Source organism: Triplophysa rosa, linkage group LG20 (genome assembly GCF_024868665.1).
Source record: "Triplophysa rosa linkage group LG20, Trosa_1v2, whole genome shotgun sequence".
Classification (NCBI taxonomy): Eukaryota; Metazoa; Chordata; class Actinopteri; order Cypriniformes; family Nemacheilidae; genus Triplophysa; species Triplophysa rosa.
Window position 1 is genome coordinate 10560677 of NC_079909.1, and position 22943 is coordinate 10583619.

Here is a 22943-nt window from a genome sequence, read left to right on the forward strand (position 1 = left end):
GTATATACTTAGCATAAAAAATACATTGTGTTGCTGTATCCTAAAGAAATTTCATTGACGTTTTATCTGACGTGGGCAATACAATGAATTTAGATATAATGATGTAAATAGATGATAATGATGTAAAAAACAGAATTGTGTTCAATTGCCAGGAAATAAACCTAGTCAATGTAAATGTATTCAATAGCATTAAAACAACAAATATCACTGTCCACCCTATTTTCTCACGCGAAGGCTCGCTAATCAGCATCAGTGAAGGTAAACATCTGTGTAAACATCTGTGTCAGTGAAGGTAATCTGTCTTTGAAGGTTAGCAGCAGACATTGACCCATTAAAAAATAGATGAAGAAAAAGGGATTCAGAACCCAGATACTCTGGTTCACTGTTGTTGTTTTTTGCAGGGACAATTAAAGACTCATCCTGCTTTGAAAATGAAGGCCAACATTCAGCATCCATTGAAGATTTCTATTTCTTATCTCCTCATCAACTGGAGGTCAACCTTACACGATCTGAACACGCTGGTCAGTTTCTCTCTCCCTCATTCATACTTTGTCCTCCAACTCCTGAAGTCTGATTCACATCTTTGATTCACATCATCTTAACCACACAAAAAAATCTTAGACAATATGTTATTTTTATTTAAATTGATTTATTTCTTGTTTTTGGCCAGATCTATGACTCCATGAAGTGGCAAGTTTATCAGCACTTATGTACAGTAAGAGAAGATACTGTACATACAAGTGTTCTTGAATGTAAGGAGCACTGTGTATCAATCCATGTTTTTTTTAGTTTTAAGTGTTTTAAGTGTACACACAGTGCTTATGAAGCTTATCGATGCTTTCAAGACCTTTATCTAAACATGCACAATGACACATGAATGATAGTCATAGCAAACACAGTGCAAAACAACAAAGTGCATAACCATAATTGTTGAAAATGATTGGTAATAATTGAAATAATAATTTCAGCATGTGAGATCAAAGTACTTGTGAAAGGTAGGGTTAGTGCAAACATGGTTGTTTAACAATAGAAACACTGGGGTTATGACTATTTTGCTAATGTAAACCGCCTGTCAAAAGAAGACTTTAAATATTTGTGGTGTATTGTATGTAGGGCTGACAAACAAAAAAGTGGATCTTGGTTTATTTGGTGATCATAGATTTTTAGTTGTTGAGGGCATTTTCAATTAGGTGACTATTTGATGTGCACCTGCATGGTCATATTTGCTCTACATAAAGACAAAAAAACAACAGGCAATGGAAAAGCTAAAACATACATCATTTTTGGACAAACACGTATTATTTTGGATGGCAGACTAAAAAAAATGACAGGAGACATTCAATTCCTTGCATATTACATATTATCAACTGTAGGCTTTTTAAGTTAGAATGTTCCTTGCTCTTTAATGTAGAAGAATACATTTTATGACATAACTAAAAGCTGTCTGCGTTAGTGTTAGAAACGTTTTTGAAATCAGTCAAACGATTAGTTGTAAAGCAGGAAACCACGTGTAAAATACAAAAATGACCATGCTTTATATAGCCTACCATCTTTACGTAAATAACCACACATTAACCACAATAGCCATTGTTCCTATTTGGAGTAAAACTATGGCAATACAAATCGTAATCAATCTGCTCAAAAACATGGTTTCTGCACTTTTGCTATATTAAAACCATTTTCCTAAGGGCAATGTAACATATTCATTGATTCATGAAGTTTGCACGCTGCATCAACGACCCATATGGCAGGAGTGGCTTTCTCTTAGAGAACGCCCAAGTCTCGACTAATGTAATCAGAAAACTGAAGACCACCACAGTTGTATCGACCCCCTTTCTAGCATTATGCATGCAAACCAAGAGCTCCGACAACCCGCCCTGACCGAGCGCCTGTTTGCGACATGAAAGTCACTTCTATAAAGTAGAAGAGAACGCTTTGAATGTGGCAACCGTACGGATAGCGCAGCTGAGCGCGGGACGGAGGAATACTGTATTCGGGCTTGCTTGCATTCATTCTTTTGAACGTGGACAATCATGGTTTTATTGTTTTGGGGTCTAAGCTTTTTAGTGTTACTCTCTGATTTTATGAATGCACTAGCTTCCGCAGGCAGACCGCGAGGATTAGAGAAAGGTAAGCGCATTTTGACATCTTTTCAATGTCAATTTAGAAGCGCAGAGAATGAATGTCTTTTTCTTGCTCACAAGCCCATTATAGCGCTCTCTCCGAAAGACATTCAACAAGTAACTTTGATGTTTGATGTTTTAGAGTTCATGTTAAGTGAAATAAGTCTGATTTGTGTTGAATTTTGTTGTGCATTAGCAAAAGAAAAGACGCTGTTAGATTGTTATTGCAATATAAATGTAACATGACCATAAATAATCTTAATGTCATTGCGTTTGCAATCTCGTTTCTCGTCCACAGCAAAATTACCGGAGTTTGGCGCGTATGAGATTGTAACTCCGGCGAGAGTGAATGAAGCCGGTGACATATTGCCAACGGGCGTGCACTTCAAAAGGCGAACGCGCAGTACCGACCCAATAACCAGCAACATCTCCCATCATTGGGCCTCGCCGCATGTCTATTATCAAATATCTGCGTTTGGGCAGGACTATTACCTTAACCTTAACCTCGAGTCGGGATTTATTGCACCAGTTTACGCTGTCACGATACTCGGAGCATCAAGTGAAAGTCATGATTCAGAAGGAGAAGAGGAGAATACGGAGTATCAGCATTGCTTTTACAAAGGACATGTAAACGCTGGACAAGAGCACACTGCAGTGATCAGCCTCTGCTCCGGTTTGGTGAGTAGCCTAATATTATTATTTTTTGGCTATAGTGTATAATGATATAAAAGATCTGAATTATTGTAATTTTATAAGCTTTTAAATGCTTGTGAGTATAGTTTACTTAAATCCTGCATGCTACTTTTTCATTACAAAAGTTGATATTAGTTCATTAAAAATATAAAAAAACACTTTAACACAAGTGCTGTGCAAGTTATGTAACGTTGCTTTAGGGCACACGTGCAACAGTTTTCAAACGATTTAGTAGTTTCTCAAATACAGTAGGCTATATCAGCCATCATATAAAATTGCGCTAAGTATATGAGCTCGGTGACGCACACTCATCAGAGGCCGAAGCTGCAGTCAGTGTGCTGACGTCAACGGTATTCCTTATATGGGATTCCGACGTCATCTGTTGAGGGAACGTGAGTGTGCGCGGCATGTCTAGCAGTTTCTCAATTCTCACAGATAAAGCAGTCGAGTGATTGGATATTGGCAGTGTTGGGTGTAACTAGTTACTAAGTAATTAGTTACTGTAATTTAATTACTTTTCCCTTGAACAAGTAAAGTAAGTGATTACTCTTATTCTTTCTGTATTTAATTACAGTTACTTTTGATGTATGTGTGTGTAATAGTGGAATTGACATCAAAATTCAGAGTCTAACTTTAAAATCTGTGCTTTAATGTATAATTCTCACATTTGTAATACTTTGGTCAGTTAATAATATTACTTTATGTAGTTTCATATTATTTATTTGAATGAATTAAAAGAGCCCTTTCATGCCTATCCTTGAATCACTTAACTAATCAAGGTTGATGTAGGATATAGAAAGTCATTAGTAATAAGTAACTAAATACTTTTTGGAGAGAGTAATTTGTACAGTAATCTAATTACACTATTGAATATGTAATTAGTAACTAGTATTTAATTACTTTTTGAGAGTAACTTACCCAACACCGGATATTGGCACTTAAACACGTGGAACATGCCCATTAAAATCCCACGCTCCATAACCATAACGTCACAAGTGTATTTTACCTCAGTTTCAACGCTGTTAGATCTGTTTTAAGCGTGCTGTCAGGAGGTCTGAAGGCTTTCATTACAAATATTTGAATATGGCGGGTGTCCCTCTTTTCCCCCGCTTTTTGGTTAATCTGGTGTTTGCATTGCAGTCTGCTCATGATCAATTGTGACAGCTAAATATGATCTAAAATGTTCAGTGAAGAACTTAAAATATCACTTGCTGATTTCTGCTTTTGACAGATACAGTGTCACTTCAATATTATATTTAGTCATTCAGCATGCTATATTTATACAAATCAACAAACAGTTTGGAAAGATAAGGGTATCAAATTTATAGATTGTTTTGTCTCACGGGGTATAATTTTGGGGTGCTTTTCAGATAGCCACTAACTCACCCCACTAAAGGCCTACCTGTAGCAAAACTTACTGTTTATGAATTTAAAATACCTGAATGTATGGCACTTATGCATCATTCAAGAAGCTTGTTTGGCTCACTAGCCAGCTTGTAGTCTGTCATGCTCAGGTGTTCACAAACAATTTGTATAAAGTTAAAGCTGTAAAGGCTATAATAACTGGATTTAAAACTCTTCAATATGTTTCTTTTAGAAGATAAGCGGGCATGTGCACCTAGCTTATTCATGCAGTTACAAAATTCGTAAGTTTAGCAGAATGTTCTGATGGTTATCATGGACGTTCTACTTTTATTACCGCCCATTGGCAAGTACACTAATATGCAGGCAACATATATGTTTATTTTAAAACTTTATCACTTTATGAAACCATAGGGGGATGTTGCATGGGCAATTTAAAATCACACTTGGAATGTTTCTATCGTGCATCAGTGCAACAATTTAAAACCTTTTTTTAGCTTGGCACTTTCAGGTCACCTGAGGGGGAGTTTTTTGTGGAGCCCCTCCATAGCTACAATGGTGAAGATTATGAAGAAGAACACACCAAACCTCATATTGTATACAGAAAAAATGCCTCAAAGAAGACCGTAGAAGAGTCGACTGCATATGAAACTTCAGGTAAGCATGCTCATGCACCTAAACATGGGGATATTTTAACCTTCTTGGAGAAGTTTTATCTTAAATATCATTGAGAGCCATGATTAAATATCATCATTAAATGTGTTCTCATTTTCTACAAGTGAAGAGTTTGGTTGCAAAATGAGATAACCCCGTTTTTAAAATTGTTCTAAAATCATGTTTTTTATTATGTTATCATGTTTTTATTGCGTTTTATTTTGTAAGTAAGCTGTATTTTTTTAGTTATTATGGCTTTAATCAAAACAAACCAACTGCAGTTTGATTGATATTAATTGGAATGCACAATAAAAAATATGATTTCTGAAAAAAGTTATCTCATTTCGGAACCAAACTCTTCAAGTGTAGTTGTAGTGTAGTCGCAGAATCAAAAAGCATGAATAACATTGCTCGCTGTTCACTAATTATGACTTAATAAGACATATTCTCTGACCATTTGTTTGTGCTCCACCCCTCACCTCCCGGGAATAAAACAGGCTATCACTGACATCTATATATTCAATGAACTATTCATAGTATTCTTTACACCCTTTGCTTTCCTATTTTGAAATTATTTTCATTGAGTAGACGTCAGTGGAAAAGGACAAATTATTTTGGATTCCAATCTTAGTTTACTGCCACAGAATCCTGTTGACTCTTGAACTTCCTGTTGCCTGAAGATAAGGAAACTCAAGGAAGTTTCACCATGAAAGCCACGTGGTGAACTGCATTGTGGTAGAGTAATGCCAACATCATGTGTTTGGAAATTACTTGTTAGTAAAATAAATGTAGATTTCATGCAAGATGCTGTTTGCACACAGCTGTGTTATTCATTTTATTGCATTTATGTTGCTGTTAAAATAGACTTATTAACGGATATTTCCCCCTAAAATGAAAATTTTGTCATCATTTACTCCCCCTCAATCTGTTCCAAACCTTTATTAATTTCTGTGTTCTGTTGAACACAAAAGAAGATATTTGGAAGAATGTTTTTAAACAAACAGTATTATTTATGTATGAACAGTATGAATTTATAAGACCATGTAATTCATGTTTTAAATCAACATTTGACAATAAAACATGATGTTGGTTGCTTCCATTCGTAATCACTTGCTGGTTACCACTGGCCCTCTGAGATAGTATATGGACAGCTAGAACTCACATGGTAAGTTACCTCATATATACACATTTTTTCATTTTCATTGCAGGACATAAAGAGCCACACAGCAGACACAGGGACAATCTGAATAGAAAATCATCCTCAAGCATGGTGTCCGACCTGGAGACTCTTAATTCCAGACTCCTCTCTGCCCCCTTCCCCTCCACAGAAAACAAGCACAACTCTGCTAATGAAAGCAGTAACTCCAAGCCACACAGGAGATCAAAGCGTTTCCTCTCCTACCCCCGTTTTGTTGAAGTCATGGTTGTGGCAGACAGCAAAATGGTGGAACATCATGGAAGCAACCTCCAGCACTACATTCTTACCCTGATGTCTATCGTAAGTTCCTCCCAGTTAACAATACTGCCCTGCTTTGATGGGTCCCTGTCCTACAGGTCTGAAATTGATGGGGGGGTACTTGTAAGTAAATATTTTGCTCTTGCAGGAGTGAATTGGTCTGACAGATTTGATGAATGTGAATACAAAACAAATAACATCAGGTATGTCACATAGACGGCATGCTTTGGATGCTTTTTACTTGGAACTCATGGGGGATAGGTGACCTATATTTTGATCTTGGCAAAAGCTGGATTCTTAGCAGGATCTGGCAGCAAAGACTAGTTCTCAGTGGTCAAGGCCACATTCAACTTTACTTATTAGAAATTAAAGTCTGTCGTCTAAATTCAACCCAAACGCCAGAAAAACTTCTACCAAACTCTTGAATCTCAAATTCTGAGACAGATTTGATTTAACAGTGTGACCCTTTACTATCTACAATGAATCTATTAATAGTTCTGGAAATAATTTCCAGTTGTTTGTGTTTTCTCGTTCAGGTTTCTTCTATCTACAAAGATCCCAGCATTGGAAACCTGATAAACATTGTTATTGTGAAATTAGTGATTATAAAGAACGAGCAGGTACGTGTATTTTGGTGATTTAATGTAAGTGTTTTTTAACTAATGAGAATAGTGTGTTGTACAGTATGCATTTATATGTTTTCATCTTTTGTGTTTATTTCTTTTACAGGATGGACCCACTATTTCTTTCAATGCACAAGCCACTTTGAAAAACTTCTGCATATGGCAACAGAACCAGAACCACCCGGATGACAACCACCACTCACACCACGACTCCGCCATCTTAATCACAAGGTAAACGAGCTTTTTATAGAATGCCTTAGATCTTTCTTTTTTTTACCAGGTATTATTGCGTGCTCATGTTTTAAATGAAATTTCTGAAGTGTTGCAACTATGGCTCTCCATGTACCGTGTGGTTTTACATTTGCCTGTCCTATTGTTTTTTTAGGCAGGACATCTGTCGAGCGCGGGACAAGTGTGACACTTTAGGTACGTCATCTATCTCTGCGAATCAACATCATGAGCTTAATTACTCTTCATGCAAATCTCTCTTATACTGCTGTCAAAGATGATCTCGGTGGCAGTGATGACATTAAATACTGCTATATATTCAGGTATTACCATAATCACTCTGTGCCTTCATGAATGTTTCAGGTCTTGCTGAGCTGGGAACAGTTTGTGATCCCTATAGAAGTTGCAGTATTAATGAGGACAATGGTCTCAGTACGGCTTTCACCGTCGCTCATGAGCTCGGCCACGTGTGAGTATCCTCCAAAATATTTATATATTTACTCTGTTTACCCTGAATGTCTTCTGCATAATTAATGGTATTTGTAATGGACTTTCCTTCACTTTTAAATAATGTATTTGTTGTTGTACTGCGAGCCGACGTGAACCCCGAAAGCTTATACCTCCTCAAAAAAGATTTATTTAATGCTTCATCAGAGGCCATAGAAACCAGTGAAAAGTGCAAACGTTTTCGAGACACAGGCTGAATCTGAAATGGCATACTCAATGAGTAGGTACTCAATTTAGTACTTACTTAACAAGGGCTAAATGGGTACGTACTGTTTTGCCTGAATGGGTGTAGTATGAATGCGATCCGGCCGTCGTACGCCATATTCATGTGATCATGTGACATAATTCTTCTTCTGTTCCTTTTCAGTTGCGGGTGGCAATTTACGTTTGAGGTGCATATCCGCCACCTACTGTACTGGAGTGTGGGCCAGAGATTAGCCATGTGATGTAATGACAAGCGCAACAACTTAAGTTATGAGAGACAGGTTGCATTAACACCGTAACATGGGTTTCACGTCTGTGATTTGAATATGTTGTAATATGTTGTTTTCACTGGTTTCTATGGCCTCTGATGAAGCATTTAATAAATATTTTTTGAGGAGGTGTAAGCCCTGCATATAACCGTATGCAGATTTTTCCTTTTCCTTTTGGCCTTAAGTTTTTTTGATCTACGCACCGGATTAACTGTGTTCTTTAATGTTGGACATTTGGCGCTGCTCCTCTTCTGTGACTCTGTTAAAACAACAGCAAAGGATTTTTAGGCTGTATTTTGGGCTACACGTTTTGCTGCACACAGTTTATTCTTCAAGCGACTCTCTCCAAGGTTATAGGCTTTTGTTAAGTTGATAACAGTGTGTCTGTGCTTGATATACAAATTCTCAAGGTCTTCATTCTGATCTCAGCAGAAATGACTGAAGCTCTCAGTTGCAGGTACAGTTGTTTAGTGGTTTATGTGTTGGAGATTAAATCTTGAATGGGTTTTGGAGGTACATGATCCAGAGCAATGCTATCAGTTCACACAGCAGTCACATCATGGTGTTTGTTGAAAAGTGGGTTACAAGGAGTAGAACAAACAGTTGGTATAACTCACTGTACTTATAAGGTAAAGTGCAGCTGAATCTTGACTTAGTTCTGAACTTCTCTAGATTTCTACCAGAACTTAAACCTAGCTAAACCGTTCTCATCTGGCGTAGGCATAACAAAGTTAGAACAAATGCATGTACAGTCATATGCACATGACCTCTAAGTGACCTTATTCATACAAAAGATGGAGTTTCTGAATTCCAGTCTTATCCGGTGGCAGGAGGTGACATCAGTACTGTGTACTCAAGTGGGGATTTAGTTCTGGTGCTGTACAGTGCAATGCTGTGCGTACCACCTCTCTCCCCTATAGCTGCCCCAAAATTGGATAGGTTCTGTTGCTCATGTGCTTGTTACTGTCCTCGCTAGTTTATGGGGTTTGCAATGGCCAATGACCCACATAATGGTGATATATCATACAATTTCAAAATGGTGAAGAAAATATGAAGAAATTTGCATGTTTTCAATTCTGCCCTCAGGTTTAACATGCCTCACGATGACAGCAACAAATGCAAGGAAGATGGAGTTAAAAACCAGCAACATGTGATGGCCCCCACCCTCAACTATTACACCAATCCCTGGATGTGGTCCAAATGTAGTCGGAAATACATCACAGAGTTCCTCGAGTATGTAAACCTATCCAACAAATGCCAACATTCTAAATTTTCATTCACATTGATCCAACAAACACGTTTGTTGCACTGTAAACTTTTGGAATAAAGGCATCTTCCAAATGTGTAAATGTAAACCTTAAGTGACAGGGTGTCATTCGGACCCTGGGATGTTGCCTCAAACTAGCTCTACTTGACAGTCAGGGTCAGCCCCACTTAATGATTAGTTGATGTTTGTCTGCATTTGCTTACTCTTCTAAACACTTTTAATTAAGATGGAAATTACTTCATTCTTTGGAACAGAAAGTCTATTGTCACCCACTGAGAAAGTTTCTGTTGTTTATCTGTTGTTTGTTTGGTTTTCCTTAAAGTCATATGTTTATCATGTGTCATTAGCACAGGGTATGGTGAGTGCCTGCTCGACGAGCCCGTTTCCAGGCCGTACGCTTTGTCCCAGCAGCTGCCCGGGCAAATATACAGCGTCAATAAACAATGTGAACTGATATTTGGGCCTGGGACCCAGGTGTGCCCATATATGGTGAGAGAGTCCCTCAGGATGTTACACAACATACTGTCCATTAAACTTCTACAGTGTATCATCTGTGGTTTCAAGTCGAGCGCACACTGTACTCATTTTATGGTCATGTGGATTGTTGCTTGTCAGACTGTACAACATAATCCCTGTGGGATCCTAGGTAAAAGCTACGGCACGCTTCCTGACATCAACAGACATTTATGTTAGACCGCACAGTACACATTGTAAACATAGTTTTGGATTTTTCTGTTTAAAGTAGCGCTGACTGTCTTCTGTTGGAGGTAGAAACAGCCGCACTGCACTGCTAAAGTTATGTCAAAGGCAAAGATTTAAGGGAATTGATTGTCCGTTAAGATTCTTGACATTTGTCTCTGATGGCACATGGCTGGAATTGTACAATGTGCACCCAGGTTTACATAGTTTACAGGTTAACTTTTGGATATGTATATACAAAGGTTATTGTGAAAAAGAAATAGAGTCAACGAAGTTAATATTGTCAAGAACGCATGTTAAACATTACTAAACTGTGTAAGAGTGAGTGTTTAACATCTGTTAAAATGAAAGTGTTTGGATGTTATGCAGACTCAGTGTCGGAGGCTCTGGTGCACGAGTCCAGAAGGAGTCCAGCGAGGCTGCCGGACCCAACACATGCCATGGGCTGACGGGACAGAATGCTCTCCAGGAAAGGCAAGTACTTTCAAAAATGAAGTTAAACATTTGCTAAACCGCCAAATTACTGCAGCCATGAAATAAATTGTATACATTTTTTTCAACAAACATTAAAATCCGGATTTAAAAATGTCTGTTCTACTTAGATACCATAGTGCAGCACAAATCCCGTCATTTGTTGGGAGAGATTTAGTGTTTAAAGAGGAGATTTGTGCAGCTCTAAAATCTTTTATTATGAAACAACAGGCTTAATGGAGCCTTGGGTGGCGGTTTGTACAGTATTTGCTGTACATTGATTGTACTTTTTATCCTTTTAGACCTTATTTTGTAGGGCAGGTGAATGAAGGACCCAGGTCAGACTCAAACCTAGGCCAATGTGAACCATCAACTCTTAAATGTCATAAGCACACATGCTACCCATTGCACTACAGCTCTTATATGTTAATGGTTTTTAGTAAGTTTTAATACCTTTCCAGTTTTCATTGCATCTGTTAAAAGGACTGCCTAATAGCCATTTTTGCCGAATCTTGACATGCAGTTGCAACGCAGATGAAAAGCAGATCCATCAGTGTAACTTCAAACACAGTTTTTCCCCCAAATAGCAACCAAATCACTTCCTCCACAGTGAGAGTCGCCCTCATTGATATATTGCTTTGTTTTTGCCAAATTCAACTAATGTTAAGCTTGTACATTGAAAGGGATTGTGAACATCTCAGTGACAGTGCAACTCGTGTCACACATCAAATAGGTTTTGAGATAATTGCTTTTAATTGTTAACAAACTGAATCTGCTGTAATTTCATTGATTCTCTGTTTGCTTTCTCTTCAGCATTGTAAACATGGCCTGTGTGTCTCTAAAGAACATGAAACGGTTCCTGTGGATGGGGCCTGGGGAGTGTGGAGTCCTTTTGGCACATGCTCAAGGACCTGCGGAGGGGGAATCAAGACCGCTGTGCGCGACTGCAACCGACCCGTGTAAGCGCTTTGTTGTACAGCATCCTCACTGGGCTGTGAATTAGCACCAGGTTTCTCAATGTACCTTTACAAATGACAGGAGCAAAGATTTCTTTTAAGTAATGATTTCAAATGATTCAAGAGATCATGAAGTATATTTTCTAGAAATTATATAAATGTGCTTGGATTGATAGTCAATGTATTGTCTGTTTTTATGCCTAACATTGTATCCTAACCAAAAGCATTGGGAAACGCAGCCCGGGCAAGGCACGATAAAGCAACAAATAAGCAATAAAATCTGCCTTTGTCTTAACGGGCAGCTTGGTTTCTATTTTTGTGGTGTCTTGCTAGCTAGGCCCATCCACCAGGAAAGCTACTGTAATTGGTCTAAAACACCGCACCACGCAACTATAGATTAAATGTCAAATACTTTCTGTTGGTCTGTGATTGTATCAAATGGTGCAGCATTTTTGCTTTCATTGTTGACAGTGAAATTATTTGGTGTAAGGTTGTTGAATTTTTTTATTTATATTTAGGCCCAGAAATGGGGGGAAGTACTGTGTTGGGCGCAGAATGAAATTCCGTTCCTGCAACTCTGAGCCGTGCTCCAAGCAGAAACGAGACTTCAGGGAGGAGCAGTGTGCCAGCTTTGATGGTCGGCACTTTAACATCAATGGTCTACCTCCAAATGTTCGCTGGGTGCCAAAGTACAGCGGAAGTGAGTGATTTACTGCAGAACAGTTGAAATTCACACGTCCAGGGTGTCAAATGCAACAGAATGAGTCCCATAATCAGTATGTCTTATAATGTCCATTTTATATCAATTACAGTCATTCTTTTAGTGTCTGTAGGGTTTGACCAATACCAGATGATATTAACCTCCCGTACCTTATTATCGGTATTAAATTGGGGGAAGATTCTAGGGGGTCCCCAGAAAATCGGTTTCATTCATAAGTGTTCATTTTTATTTTTAAGTGTTTATCTCTTCTTTCTTGCTACATGCATACTTTCCAGAATTGTTTATTTTTATCTTTATAGTGAGTTTTTCTCTACAGTTCCCTTTATTTCGCTCACTGGGGTTTGAAAGTAGTCTTTGCAAAGATGTTATGAAAATGGTTATACTACAAATACATTTGAGTTAATACACATAGATGGATATATATTTTAGAAAGGAGGTCCTCACAAAAGATTAATCTTATTTGAAAGCCAATGCCTTAGGCAACAAACAAAATGAAACTAAGGCTTTTGGCAGCACATTATCACCCGGGTCAGGGACTAGTATATGCCAAATAATTTCCATTATCTTGTTAAACCAGTACATAATTGCTTTTATTATGTGTAACCCATTTAAAAGAATTCCCTCATGATTGGTGACATGGTATAGCCAATCATTTCAAATCTTCCAAAAAATCAAATTACCTAAAACAATATTTCAATTAAAATAATAATTGGGGGTGACACAAGTGAAAAGTTGTGATGGACAGCTAAAGTGTATTAATAGTTTTTCTTCTGTGTGTGCTGTAGTTCTAATGAAGGATCGCTGTAAGCTGTTCTGTCGAGTGGCAGGCAGCACAGCTTACTACCAGCTCAGGGAGCGAGTCATCGATGGAACACAATGTGGGCCTGACACCAACGATATTTGTGTGCAGGGCCTATGTAGGGTGAGTGCTTTATGTGTGCTGTGAAAATGCATGTTATATCAATCGACACATTGTGTAGTGCATCTTCCTAATGCGATTATCGAAGCCATGTTTCTGTTCTTTGGAAAGCTATTTTAAAGCAGTATGTCTTGAGTCTTCTTCTGTTTTCTGCTCTGTTTCTGCAGCAAGCAGGATGTGACCACGTGTTAAACTCCAAGGCCAGGAGAGATAAGTGTGGGGTGTGTGGTGGGGATAACTCATCATGCAAAACTGTGGCAGGAACGTTCAACATGGTGCATTATGGTAGGTGACCCAGCTTGAGCTTACGTCCTATCAGAGTAAGTAGTAACTAGAGGCGGTGGCCAAAATCTGTCCCCTGATTCATTGTGATTATTTATAAACTAAAGGTTGTAAAGTTTTTTTAAATTGTTTATAAATGACTTTGGTTATTGGAAATCATATGTAGTATACATTCCTGGAGGTTTCCTCCCCTGGTCAGAACAGTGCAGCTCAAAACAGTTCAGATGAGGTCTGGTCAAGATCTGTTCTGCACAGTTCAAATGTGGTTCAATTCATATTTCAAAGTTTGCCTTAAAAACACTGCCAAAAAGGAACATTTCAAGAATGTTGATTTACAGATAACATGCTGTTATAAAAACTACATGATTACTTTTCCCCTTTTTGTGCAGGTTACAATGTTGTGGTGCGGATACCCAGTGGTGCTACTAACATAGATGTGAGACAACACAGCTACTCAGGGAAACCAGAAGACGATAACTACCTCGGTAAGACATATCAAATATTTTTCTTATGAACATTTTTCTTATTGTGCCATTTTGCAGTTGTAAATGTTATGTTTAAATCGAATTGTACTGAGCACAATTATTTCCTATTGAATTAATGCGTTATGTATCATTACATAACATTTGTGAAAAACTTTAAATAGCATGACAGCTTGATGCCATTCCTAAATTGGACCAAAGGGGAGTGGTGTCAAGAGATTTACTACCAAGATGTTGTTAAAGGGTTCAAAAAGTGTTTTGCTAAGTTTATGGTCCTCAACTCTGAAAACCCAATATTTGATTTTTGCATGCCTTTGTATATTTGTTCTGTATGTTTGTTTATGTTTGTTTTTCTACTGTGTATGTGTGTTTAAAGCCAAGGCAAGAATGTAGAAGTTGTGGAAAGTTTTTTTTTGGTGTATGTACAGTAGACAGATGGGTGGGGGACAGGGGTCGGGTAATGTAATGTGTGAAGCATGAAAGTCCTAACAGTTTGAAATGACATGAGAGTGAGTAAATGATGAAAGAATGTTCACTTTTGGGTGAACTATCCCTTTAACTGATTTCCTTTATCTTGCCCAATGTTGCTAAATCATTATGTGGGTTTTTTATTGTTAAGTAATGCCAGATCTTGTATTGAGACAAAACCCAAGATGCTACTCCAATTGTTTATCCTGTGGCATTCCTATAAGCATATTTGATTAAAGCGTTATCTGTTTGATTGAAATGTTTTGGTGATAGACTTTTTCAGCTCAACATAGAGAATTAAAGTATGCCTGTTGTTTCTGCAGCTTTGTCCAACAGCCGTGAAGAATATTTACTCAATGGAGATTTTGTGGTCAGTATGTTTAAAAGGGAAGTCAGAGTAGGAAATGCTGTCATAGAGTACAGCGGCTCTGACCACGTGATCGAGAGAATCAACTGCACTGACCGCATAGACGAAGAGATTGTTGTCCAGGTATTTTCGCTGTTGTATGTTATGCATTGTATTATCGCAATTTACATTGAAGTTATTGTGTCTGTAATCTTTATAGTGTTTTTGTTTCACAGCATGATTTTGTATTCTTTTTAAACTAGGTGCTATCTGTAGGTAACCTGTATAACCCTGATGTCAGGTATTCCTACAACATTCCCATAGAGGACAAACCTCAGCAGTTTTTCTGGGATGTGTACGGCCCTTGGCAAGAGTGCAGTCTTCTGTGCCAAGGTGGGTGTGAGAGAAGCTGAAAAATGCTGTTGTAAAATGTTTGCCAGAAGTTAGTTTAGAGTTTGGTAAACTTGAACCAGACGTATGATGCTGTCAGGGTTATTGAGGGCAGTTCTGTGTAAACAAATGTACTGTACAGTCTTTGTTTGATAGTCTTTATTTCTTTCTCATTCATGTTTTTGAACAAAAATTATGTTTTACATTTCTGTAACACATAGCTTTATTTTGTCGTTTGTATTGTATGCTGCTTGCATCAGGAGAGCGCAAGAGAAAAGTCATGTGCATTCGCGAGTCGGATCGCGTGATGGTGTCTGATCAACGGTGTCACGGCTCTCCTAAACCATCTGTGATCACTGAGCCCTGCAACACAGACTGTGAACTCAGGTACGAACCCACAGTCAATAATGTCACATACATTTATTGTTGTTGTGCTTTCAACAATCTATATCTGGGCCTCTGCTTGGATCTTCATATATTTTTTATTTACAGGTGGCATGTTGCTCGCAAGACAGAGTGCACAGCCACATGTGGACTGGGCTTCCGGAGGTTAGACATTTACTGCACCAAACAGAGCAGATTGGATGGAAAGACCCAAAAGATTGATGACCGTTACTGTAGTAGCCAACCCAAGCCTGATGATAAGGAGGCATGCTATGGAGACTGCAACCCTGGTGGATGGGAGTACTCCCCCTGGTCAGAGGTGCGGGAATCGTTGTTGGTCTCAAATTGATTGACGCAGCTAGGGAAAAATGCATGTAATGACAACACAAGACTGGCCTCATGTACCTGACAAATAACTGACAGTCTTTATTTTTTTGTTTTTGATTATCTAGTGCTCCAGGAGCTGTGGAGGGGGAACACGTCGCAGGAATGCAGTATGTGGAAAATCAGCAAAGTCTGGCGACGATAGCAAGTGCAACGCACAAGATAAACTCTCAGTCCAGCCCTGTAATGAATTCCAGTGTCCTCAGTGGAAAACTGGAGAGTGGTCAGAGGTGAAGACCTATCAGTACATCAAGTCAAATACAATAAAACCGATTTTTTGAGGTGGCATTGTGATGCTACAATGTGATGTCGTTTTGTGTTTATCCTAATATGTTCGTTTTTAATTCATTGGAAGTGTTTGGTGACATGCGGCAAGGGCTACAAGCACCGCCAGACATGGTGTCAGTTTGCAGAGGAGCGTTTGGACGACCACTTCTGTGATTCCTCCAAACCAGAGTCGGTACAGGCCTGCCAACAGCAAGAATGTGCGTCCTGGCAAGTGGGATCCTGGGGACCTGTGAGTATAAATATTTGAAGAGTAGTTTATTTCCAAAATGAGATAACATTTTTTTATTGTGCATTCCAATTAATATCAATCAAACTGCAGTTGGTTTGTTTTGATTTAAGCCATAATAACTCAAAAAAAGAATAAAACACAAAAACATGATAACATAAATAAAAACATGATTTTTGAAAAATATTTAAAACGGAGTTAACTCATTTTGGAAACAAACTCTTCATTTACTGCTGTAATTGTTTTGGTGGTGAGTTCGATGTGGTAAACAGCTTTTTAAATTATGCTCTCTATCGCCATCTCTGTTCGAAACATTAAATTGCAGGTTAAGTCAAATGAGTTATTTCCCTCTCATGCCTACTGTACTACCCGCCATGTTTGCTGGAGAAGTCATGCTTCGAAATTATATTTTTAAGAATGACAGTAGTCACATATTTAAATATGTTAGGATAAAAAATGCATAGCAGTCAATTCACACACATGACACTGGTAAATGAATAGATTTTACAAACATAACTCTTTAAAATTATAGTGTGTCAAAATTACAAACATGGCGCCCACCTGAGGTCATTTTTAATGCAGACAGCTGTTTTTTTACTGGAAAATGATTTAGTGTAGTCTAGGGGTGTAACGATACTTCGTATTACGATATTTCGCGATTCAAAAATGATACGATGCGCATCGTAGAGAGGTGGGGATATTTTACGATATGTTTAATTCTATTCGTTCAGCGGTCAAGACGCTACGCCAGCACGTCACGTGTGCTTATCTCACATAATGCGGTAGAGAGAGAAGCACAAGACACAATCTGTGTCTCCAAGTGGTTTACAAAGCGTCATATTTTCCTTCACAATCGCCGTTAAAACACAACAAACTTGAAGCGTGACTGCAGGCGAGTCACCATGAAACTCATTACAAAGGCAGCACAAACGTTTTTAAATGCCAATGTTAATTTATCCGCTAACGTGAGCTGCTGCATAACGTGATATGCAACATAAAGTAAGCCAAAAAAATCTGCGCTGTTCCGATCAGAGAAGCGATGAAGTGAGTCGTACTGTATATTAAAAGATCGAATGACATGCTAAAAAACAAGTATGTGATTTGCATGATTGAAGAAATGTAATACAGTTATGTAATATGTCTTTTTGAAAGATTTTTCTCATTCATTACTGTCTGGAGCAAAGACAGCGCAGCTTCAAAGAGACACGAGCCAATAGCGCTTGAGCGTGAGCTCTGTCAGAGCGTTTCATTGGTTGAATGTACTGAATGAACACGCCCTTCACTGAACGAACGAGTCAGTTGAGTCAAAATGAGACTGAATGAACTGCTACATGTCGTTCATGGTCTAATATTCTCTGTGTTACAACAATGCATATCCAGTAGTTACTCAACTTTTCTGAAAAATAAAGGTAATGACCTGGTTTAATTTAATTCCAAGTTAAAGTAAATTATGTCGAAACAGTTAAATCTTTGTATGGAACATTTAATTAACACCAATTAAATGAGTTAATCCAGATAGATTTTAGTAGACTAATATAATGTAGATTTCGTCGACTAAAAATTGACTAAAACTATGATAAATTGGGATGACTAAAACTAAATTGCATTTTAGTCAAAAGACTGACTAAAACTAAATCAAAATTTGCTGTCAAAATTGACACTGATCTTAATTCTTATTTCAATTAAGCCTTAAAATGTAAAAAAATCTTTATTAAGTTGTATGTGCAACAAAATAAGTTACTGAAATTGTTAATATTTTAAAAATAAATGTTATTTGAATTTTGTTCAAAATATAGAGATGTGTATCGTATCGTGAACCCAGCATCGAGATATGTACTGAATCGTGAGCTGAGTGTATCGTTACACCCCTATAGTGTAGACACAAGAAATGTGTCAAATCATTTCCCATATAGTGGCATGTGTGGCATTTAAAATAGAAGATGGTGCTTGAATAGCCAGATATATACAGTATATACTGTATATATATATACACGACCACTAAACAGTCATGTTAATGGCTGGAAAACAAATATTTGCTACTTTTGCGCTTGTGTGGAGCACATCCAAAACAAGCACAATTTAGCTGCATGTCTTCATCCATCCGTGGATAATGTGCTTTCTGTCCACTTGAGAAATTTATTGCTGTCTTCAAAAAATCAAATAGTTTTTTCAGAGATCCCCCAGAAGGGAATAACAGAGTTTAGACGATCTGTGTGCACAAACTGTATTTAAATTCTGAAGTGTGACAGAGATTAGACATCCCTGTTGCATAGATTAAGCAATCATGTTAATGTATGTTTGAGGGCTGTAATGAAGCATGTGCATTCTAGCAAACGCTGCCACACAAGCTTGACCTTGTTTCAGTCAAGTCAACGATGAAGATAAAACATAAAAATAAGAGAAAGGTGGACAAATTACTGGTGCAGGTCTCAAGATGCCCATGCGAGTGATTAGCGCATCAGTTCTGGGCTGATACTAGCGAGCCAACAGCAGACAGCAATATATATTAAGATGCCCACTGGGATAAGACTTTGCAATATGTCAATAAACGAGACAGATGAACACCTAACTGGTCCCTAACTGACCTTCTTTTGTATGTGTAACTGTAGTGCACCAGCACGTGCGGGCCGGGTTATCAGAGGAGAGCTGTTAAGTGTGTGGTTGGCTCGTATGGAACCGTCATGGATGACATGGAATGCAATGCAGCGACGCGTCCAACAGACACTCAGGTAAGAGTATTATCTTTCGGCCTCCTTCGTGTGGAAATGCCCAAATAAAACCTTTTTATCCCTTTCTTTTTATCTCTCTCTCTCTTTTCTTTGCAAAAGATTTTGATCTTTTGACCACTAAAGCCCACAATGGGATATATGAGTCAATTGGACAATTTTATTAACCATTTCATTTTATGAAAGCCATGATTTAAATTAAACGGAGCTTGTTATGTAAGGGATACACTCTAAAAAAAAGCCGTAAAAATAGGGCACAATATACTGTATTAATATGAAGGAATTTTCCGTGTTCATTTTTACAGTTGTTTTACCTGTATTTTACATTTTGCACTGCATTCATTTGCATTTTAGCATTAATGGAAATGTCCATAAAATAAAGGAAAATGTACTGGTAATTTTCTGCCAGTACTTTATCTGTTTTTTTTACGGGATTTTTTTTACAGTGTAGTTCACCCATCATTTACTCACCCTCTTGTCATTTCAAACCTGTATGACTTTCTTCTGCAGAACACAAAAGAAGATTTTTTGGTACCCATTCACTTCTACTTTATGGCCACAAAACCAATGCAAGTCAAGGGGTTCCACCGTTGTTTGGTTACCAATTTTTTAAAAATATCTTATTTTTTCTGTCATAAATCATACAGGTTTGAAATGACAAGAGGGTAAATGATGACAACATTTTTCCACTTTTGAAAACGGAAAAACTATCCTTTTCATTTTAAAACTGTCCTTTTAAATGAAGCCAACAACACAGTCAATACATTTTGTAAAGTTATTGAATGAATAATACAGTGTATGAAGTTGAAAGGCCTTTATACATTAGGTTTGGACAAGTTTTATTTTACTAAGAGCCCATCCACACGGAGANGCATTTTAGTCAAAAGACTGACTAAAACTAAATCAAAATTTGCTGTCAAAATTGACACTGATCTTAATTCTTATTTCAATTAAGCCTTAAAATGTAAAAAAATCTTTATTAAGTTGTATGTGCAACAAAATAAGTTACTGAAATTGTTAATATTTTAAAAATAAATGTTATTTGAATTTTGTTCAAAATATAGAGATGTGTATCGTATCGTGAACCCAGCATCGAGATATGTACTGAATCGTGAGCTGAGTGTATCGTTACACCCCTATAGTGTAGACACAAGAAATGTGTCAAATCATTTCCCATATAGTGGCATGTGTGGCATTTAAAATAGAAGATGGTGCTTGAATAGCCAGATATATACAGTATATACTGTATATATATATACACGACCACTAAACAGTCATGTTAATGGCTGGAAAACAAATATTTGCTACTTTTGCGCTTGTGTGGAGCACATCCAAAACAAGCACAATTTAGCTGCATGTCTTCATCCATCCGTGGATAATGTGCTTTCTGTCCACTTGAGAAATTTATTGCTGTCTTCAAAAAATCAAATAGTTTTTTCAGAGATCCCCCAGAAGGGAATAACAGAGTTTAGACGATCTGTGTGCACAAACTGTATTTAATTTCTGAAGTGTGACAGAGATTAGACATCCCTGTTGCATAGATTAAGCAATCATGTTAATGTATGTTTGAGGGCTGTAATGAAGCATGTGCATTCTAGCAAACGCTGCCACACAAGCTTGACCTTGTTTCAGTCAAGTCAACGATGAAGATAAAACATAAAAATAAGAGAAAGGTGGACAAATTACTGTTGCAGGTCTCAAGATGCCCATGCGAGTGATTAGCGCATCAGTTCTGGGCTGATACTAGCGAGCCAACAGCAGACAGCAATATATATTAAGATGCCCACTGGGATAAGACTTTGCAATATGTCAATAAACGAGACAGATGAACACCTAACTGGTCCCTAACTGACCTTCTTTTGTATGTGTAACTGTAGTGCACCAGCACGTGCGGGCCGGGTTATCAGAGGAGAGCTGTTAAGTGTGTGGTTGGCTCGTATGGAACCGTCATGGATGACATGGAATGCAATGCAGCGACGCGTCCAACAGACACTCAGGTAAGAGTATTATCTTTCGGCCTCCTTCGTGTGGAAATGCCCAAATAAAACCTTTTTATCCCTTTCTTTTTATCTCTCTCTCTCTTTTCTTTGCAAAAGATTTTGATCTTTTGACCACTAAAGCCCACAATGGGATATATGAGTCAATTGGACAATTTTATTAACCATTTCATTTTATGAAAGCCATGATTTAAATTAAACGGAGCTTGTTATGTAAGGGATACACTCTAAAAAAAAGCCGTAAAAATAGGGCACAATATACTGTATTAATATGAAGGAATTTTCCGTGTTCATTTTTACAGTTGTTTTACCTGTATTTTACATTTTGCACTGCATTCATTTGCATTTTAGCATTAATGGAAATGTCCATAAAATAAAGGAAAATGTACTGGTAATTTTCTGCCAGTACTTTATCTGTTTTTTTTACGGGATTTTTTTTACAGTGTAGTTCACCCATCATTTACTCACCCTCTTGTCATTTCAAACCTGTATGACTTTCTTCTGCAGAACACAAAAGAAGATTTTTTGGTACCCATTCACTTCTACTTTATGGCCACAAAACCAATGCAAGTCAAGGGGTTCCACCGTTGTTTGGTTACCAATTTTTTAAAAATATCTTATTTTTTCTGTCATAAATCATACAGGTTTGAAATGACAAGAGGGTAAATGATGACAACATTTTTCCACTTTTGAAAACGGAAAAACTATCCTTTTCATTTTAAAACTGTCCTTTTAAATGAAGCCAACAACACAGTCAATACATTTTGTAAAGTTATTGAATGAATAATACAGTGTATGAAGTTGAAAGGCCTTTATACATTAGGTTTGGACAAGTTTTATTTTACTAAGAGCCCATCCACACGGAGATGCGTTTAGCTGTATACGTAAAGATTTTGTATGGTATCGGCGTTTCGTTCACACGGATCTGTCGTTTTGGGAGCCTGAAACTGCTATTTTTTTAAATAAATCTGAAAACGCCTCCGTTGCCTTTTCGTGTGTACAGCCGATCCGTATATTTTTTTAAACGATGATGTCATCACCCATCGCAAAGTTTAAGCGCATGCTCCAAGTCTTCTCTGTTTTTAGTGTATCTCTGTGGCAGAATTACAGCACCACATACTGATTTGCCGTTTATGCTACATCGCTTTGAGTCGGTTTAGCTGTTTCGTGTCTACGCAGATATTTCTTGAGACGACGCAGTGAAAAAGAAAAAAATGATCGGATAGGGAAAGCTCTGGCTTCGTGTGGATGTGGCCTAAGTGGTTTTGGAAAAGAATGCTTCCATGCTGAGAAGGGAAAAGAGAGAGGAACAGATGCAGGCTCAGGTACCACCTGAGAGGCAGGAAGGAAGTTTCCCACCCAACATTTTAGCACCTGCACTCAATAAGGCCTTGTTTGAAACAAAACCACACACCAGCATACATCATTAGACCATTTATAAGGTATCAAGCGTTACGGGGAGGCACAATTATGTTTTATTTTTGGTCTGTTTGTGTATATATGTAAACATTTGCATGTGTAGATATTACAGTATGCGTGTGTCTACAGCATTTTCACTACGGTCCTTTATGTATTATCTAGATCTACCTCACACATACACATACCTGCACAATTACATTTCGCTCCCCTTCCCACAGTGTAATTGTTCTTCAGAGGCGAAATAGCTGAACGCTTTGTTTCACAGAGTATTTTATGAACTTTCCTGGGGCGTTGGTTTTATAGAGCTTCATTTTCACATGGAAATGGAAGAATGAGCCTTTTTCCCACCATCAGGGTTGATACCCGACCAGGAGCGTGTATATAACGAAGGAGGGGGAG

The 22943-nt window shown here is 37.8% G+C and overlaps 1 protein-coding gene across 1 annotated transcript in view; it reads left to right on the top strand.

Moving 5' to 3' along the window:
* Positions 1 to 22943, top strand: part of adamts9 (ADAM metallopeptidase with thrombospondin type 1 motif, 9) — a 51809-nt gene that overhangs the window by 16095 nt on the left and 12771 nt on the right. Inside the window, exons 4-27 of the mRNA XM_057361941.1 lie at positions 402 to 521; positions 671 to 752; positions 2422 to 2801; positions 4676 to 4835; positions 6041 to 6330; positions 6825 to 6908; positions 7018 to 7142; positions 7297 to 7337; positions 7503 to 7608; positions 9206 to 9352; positions 9734 to 9875; positions 10455 to 10559; positions 11370 to 11515; positions 12031 to 12212; positions 13019 to 13155; positions 13320 to 13437; positions 13824 to 13919; positions 14708 to 14874; positions 14994 to 15123; positions 15381 to 15507; positions 15613 to 15823; positions 15957 to 16118; positions 16244 to 16405; positions 19012 to 19131. Coding sequence (XP_057217924.1) covers positions 432 to 521; positions 671 to 752; positions 2422 to 2801; positions 4676 to 4835; positions 6041 to 6330; positions 6825 to 6908; positions 7018 to 7142; positions 7297 to 7337; positions 7503 to 7608; positions 9206 to 9352; positions 9734 to 9875; positions 10455 to 10559; positions 11370 to 11515; positions 12031 to 12212; positions 13019 to 13155; positions 13320 to 13437; positions 13824 to 13919; positions 14708 to 14874; positions 14994 to 15123; positions 15381 to 15507; positions 15613 to 15823; positions 15957 to 16118; positions 16244 to 16405; positions 19012 to 19131 — 3510 coding nt within the window. The 5' untranslated portion in view covers positions 402 to 431. The remainder of the gene's footprint in view (positions 1 to 401; positions 522 to 670; positions 753 to 2421; positions 2802 to 4675; positions 4836 to 6040; positions 6331 to 6824; positions 6909 to 7017; positions 7143 to 7296; positions 7338 to 7502; positions 7609 to 9205; positions 9353 to 9733; positions 9876 to 10454; positions 10560 to 11369; positions 11516 to 12030; positions 12213 to 13018; positions 13156 to 13319; positions 13438 to 13823; positions 13920 to 14707; positions 14875 to 14993; positions 15124 to 15380; positions 15508 to 15612; positions 15824 to 15956; positions 16119 to 16243; positions 16406 to 19011; positions 19132 to 22943) is intronic.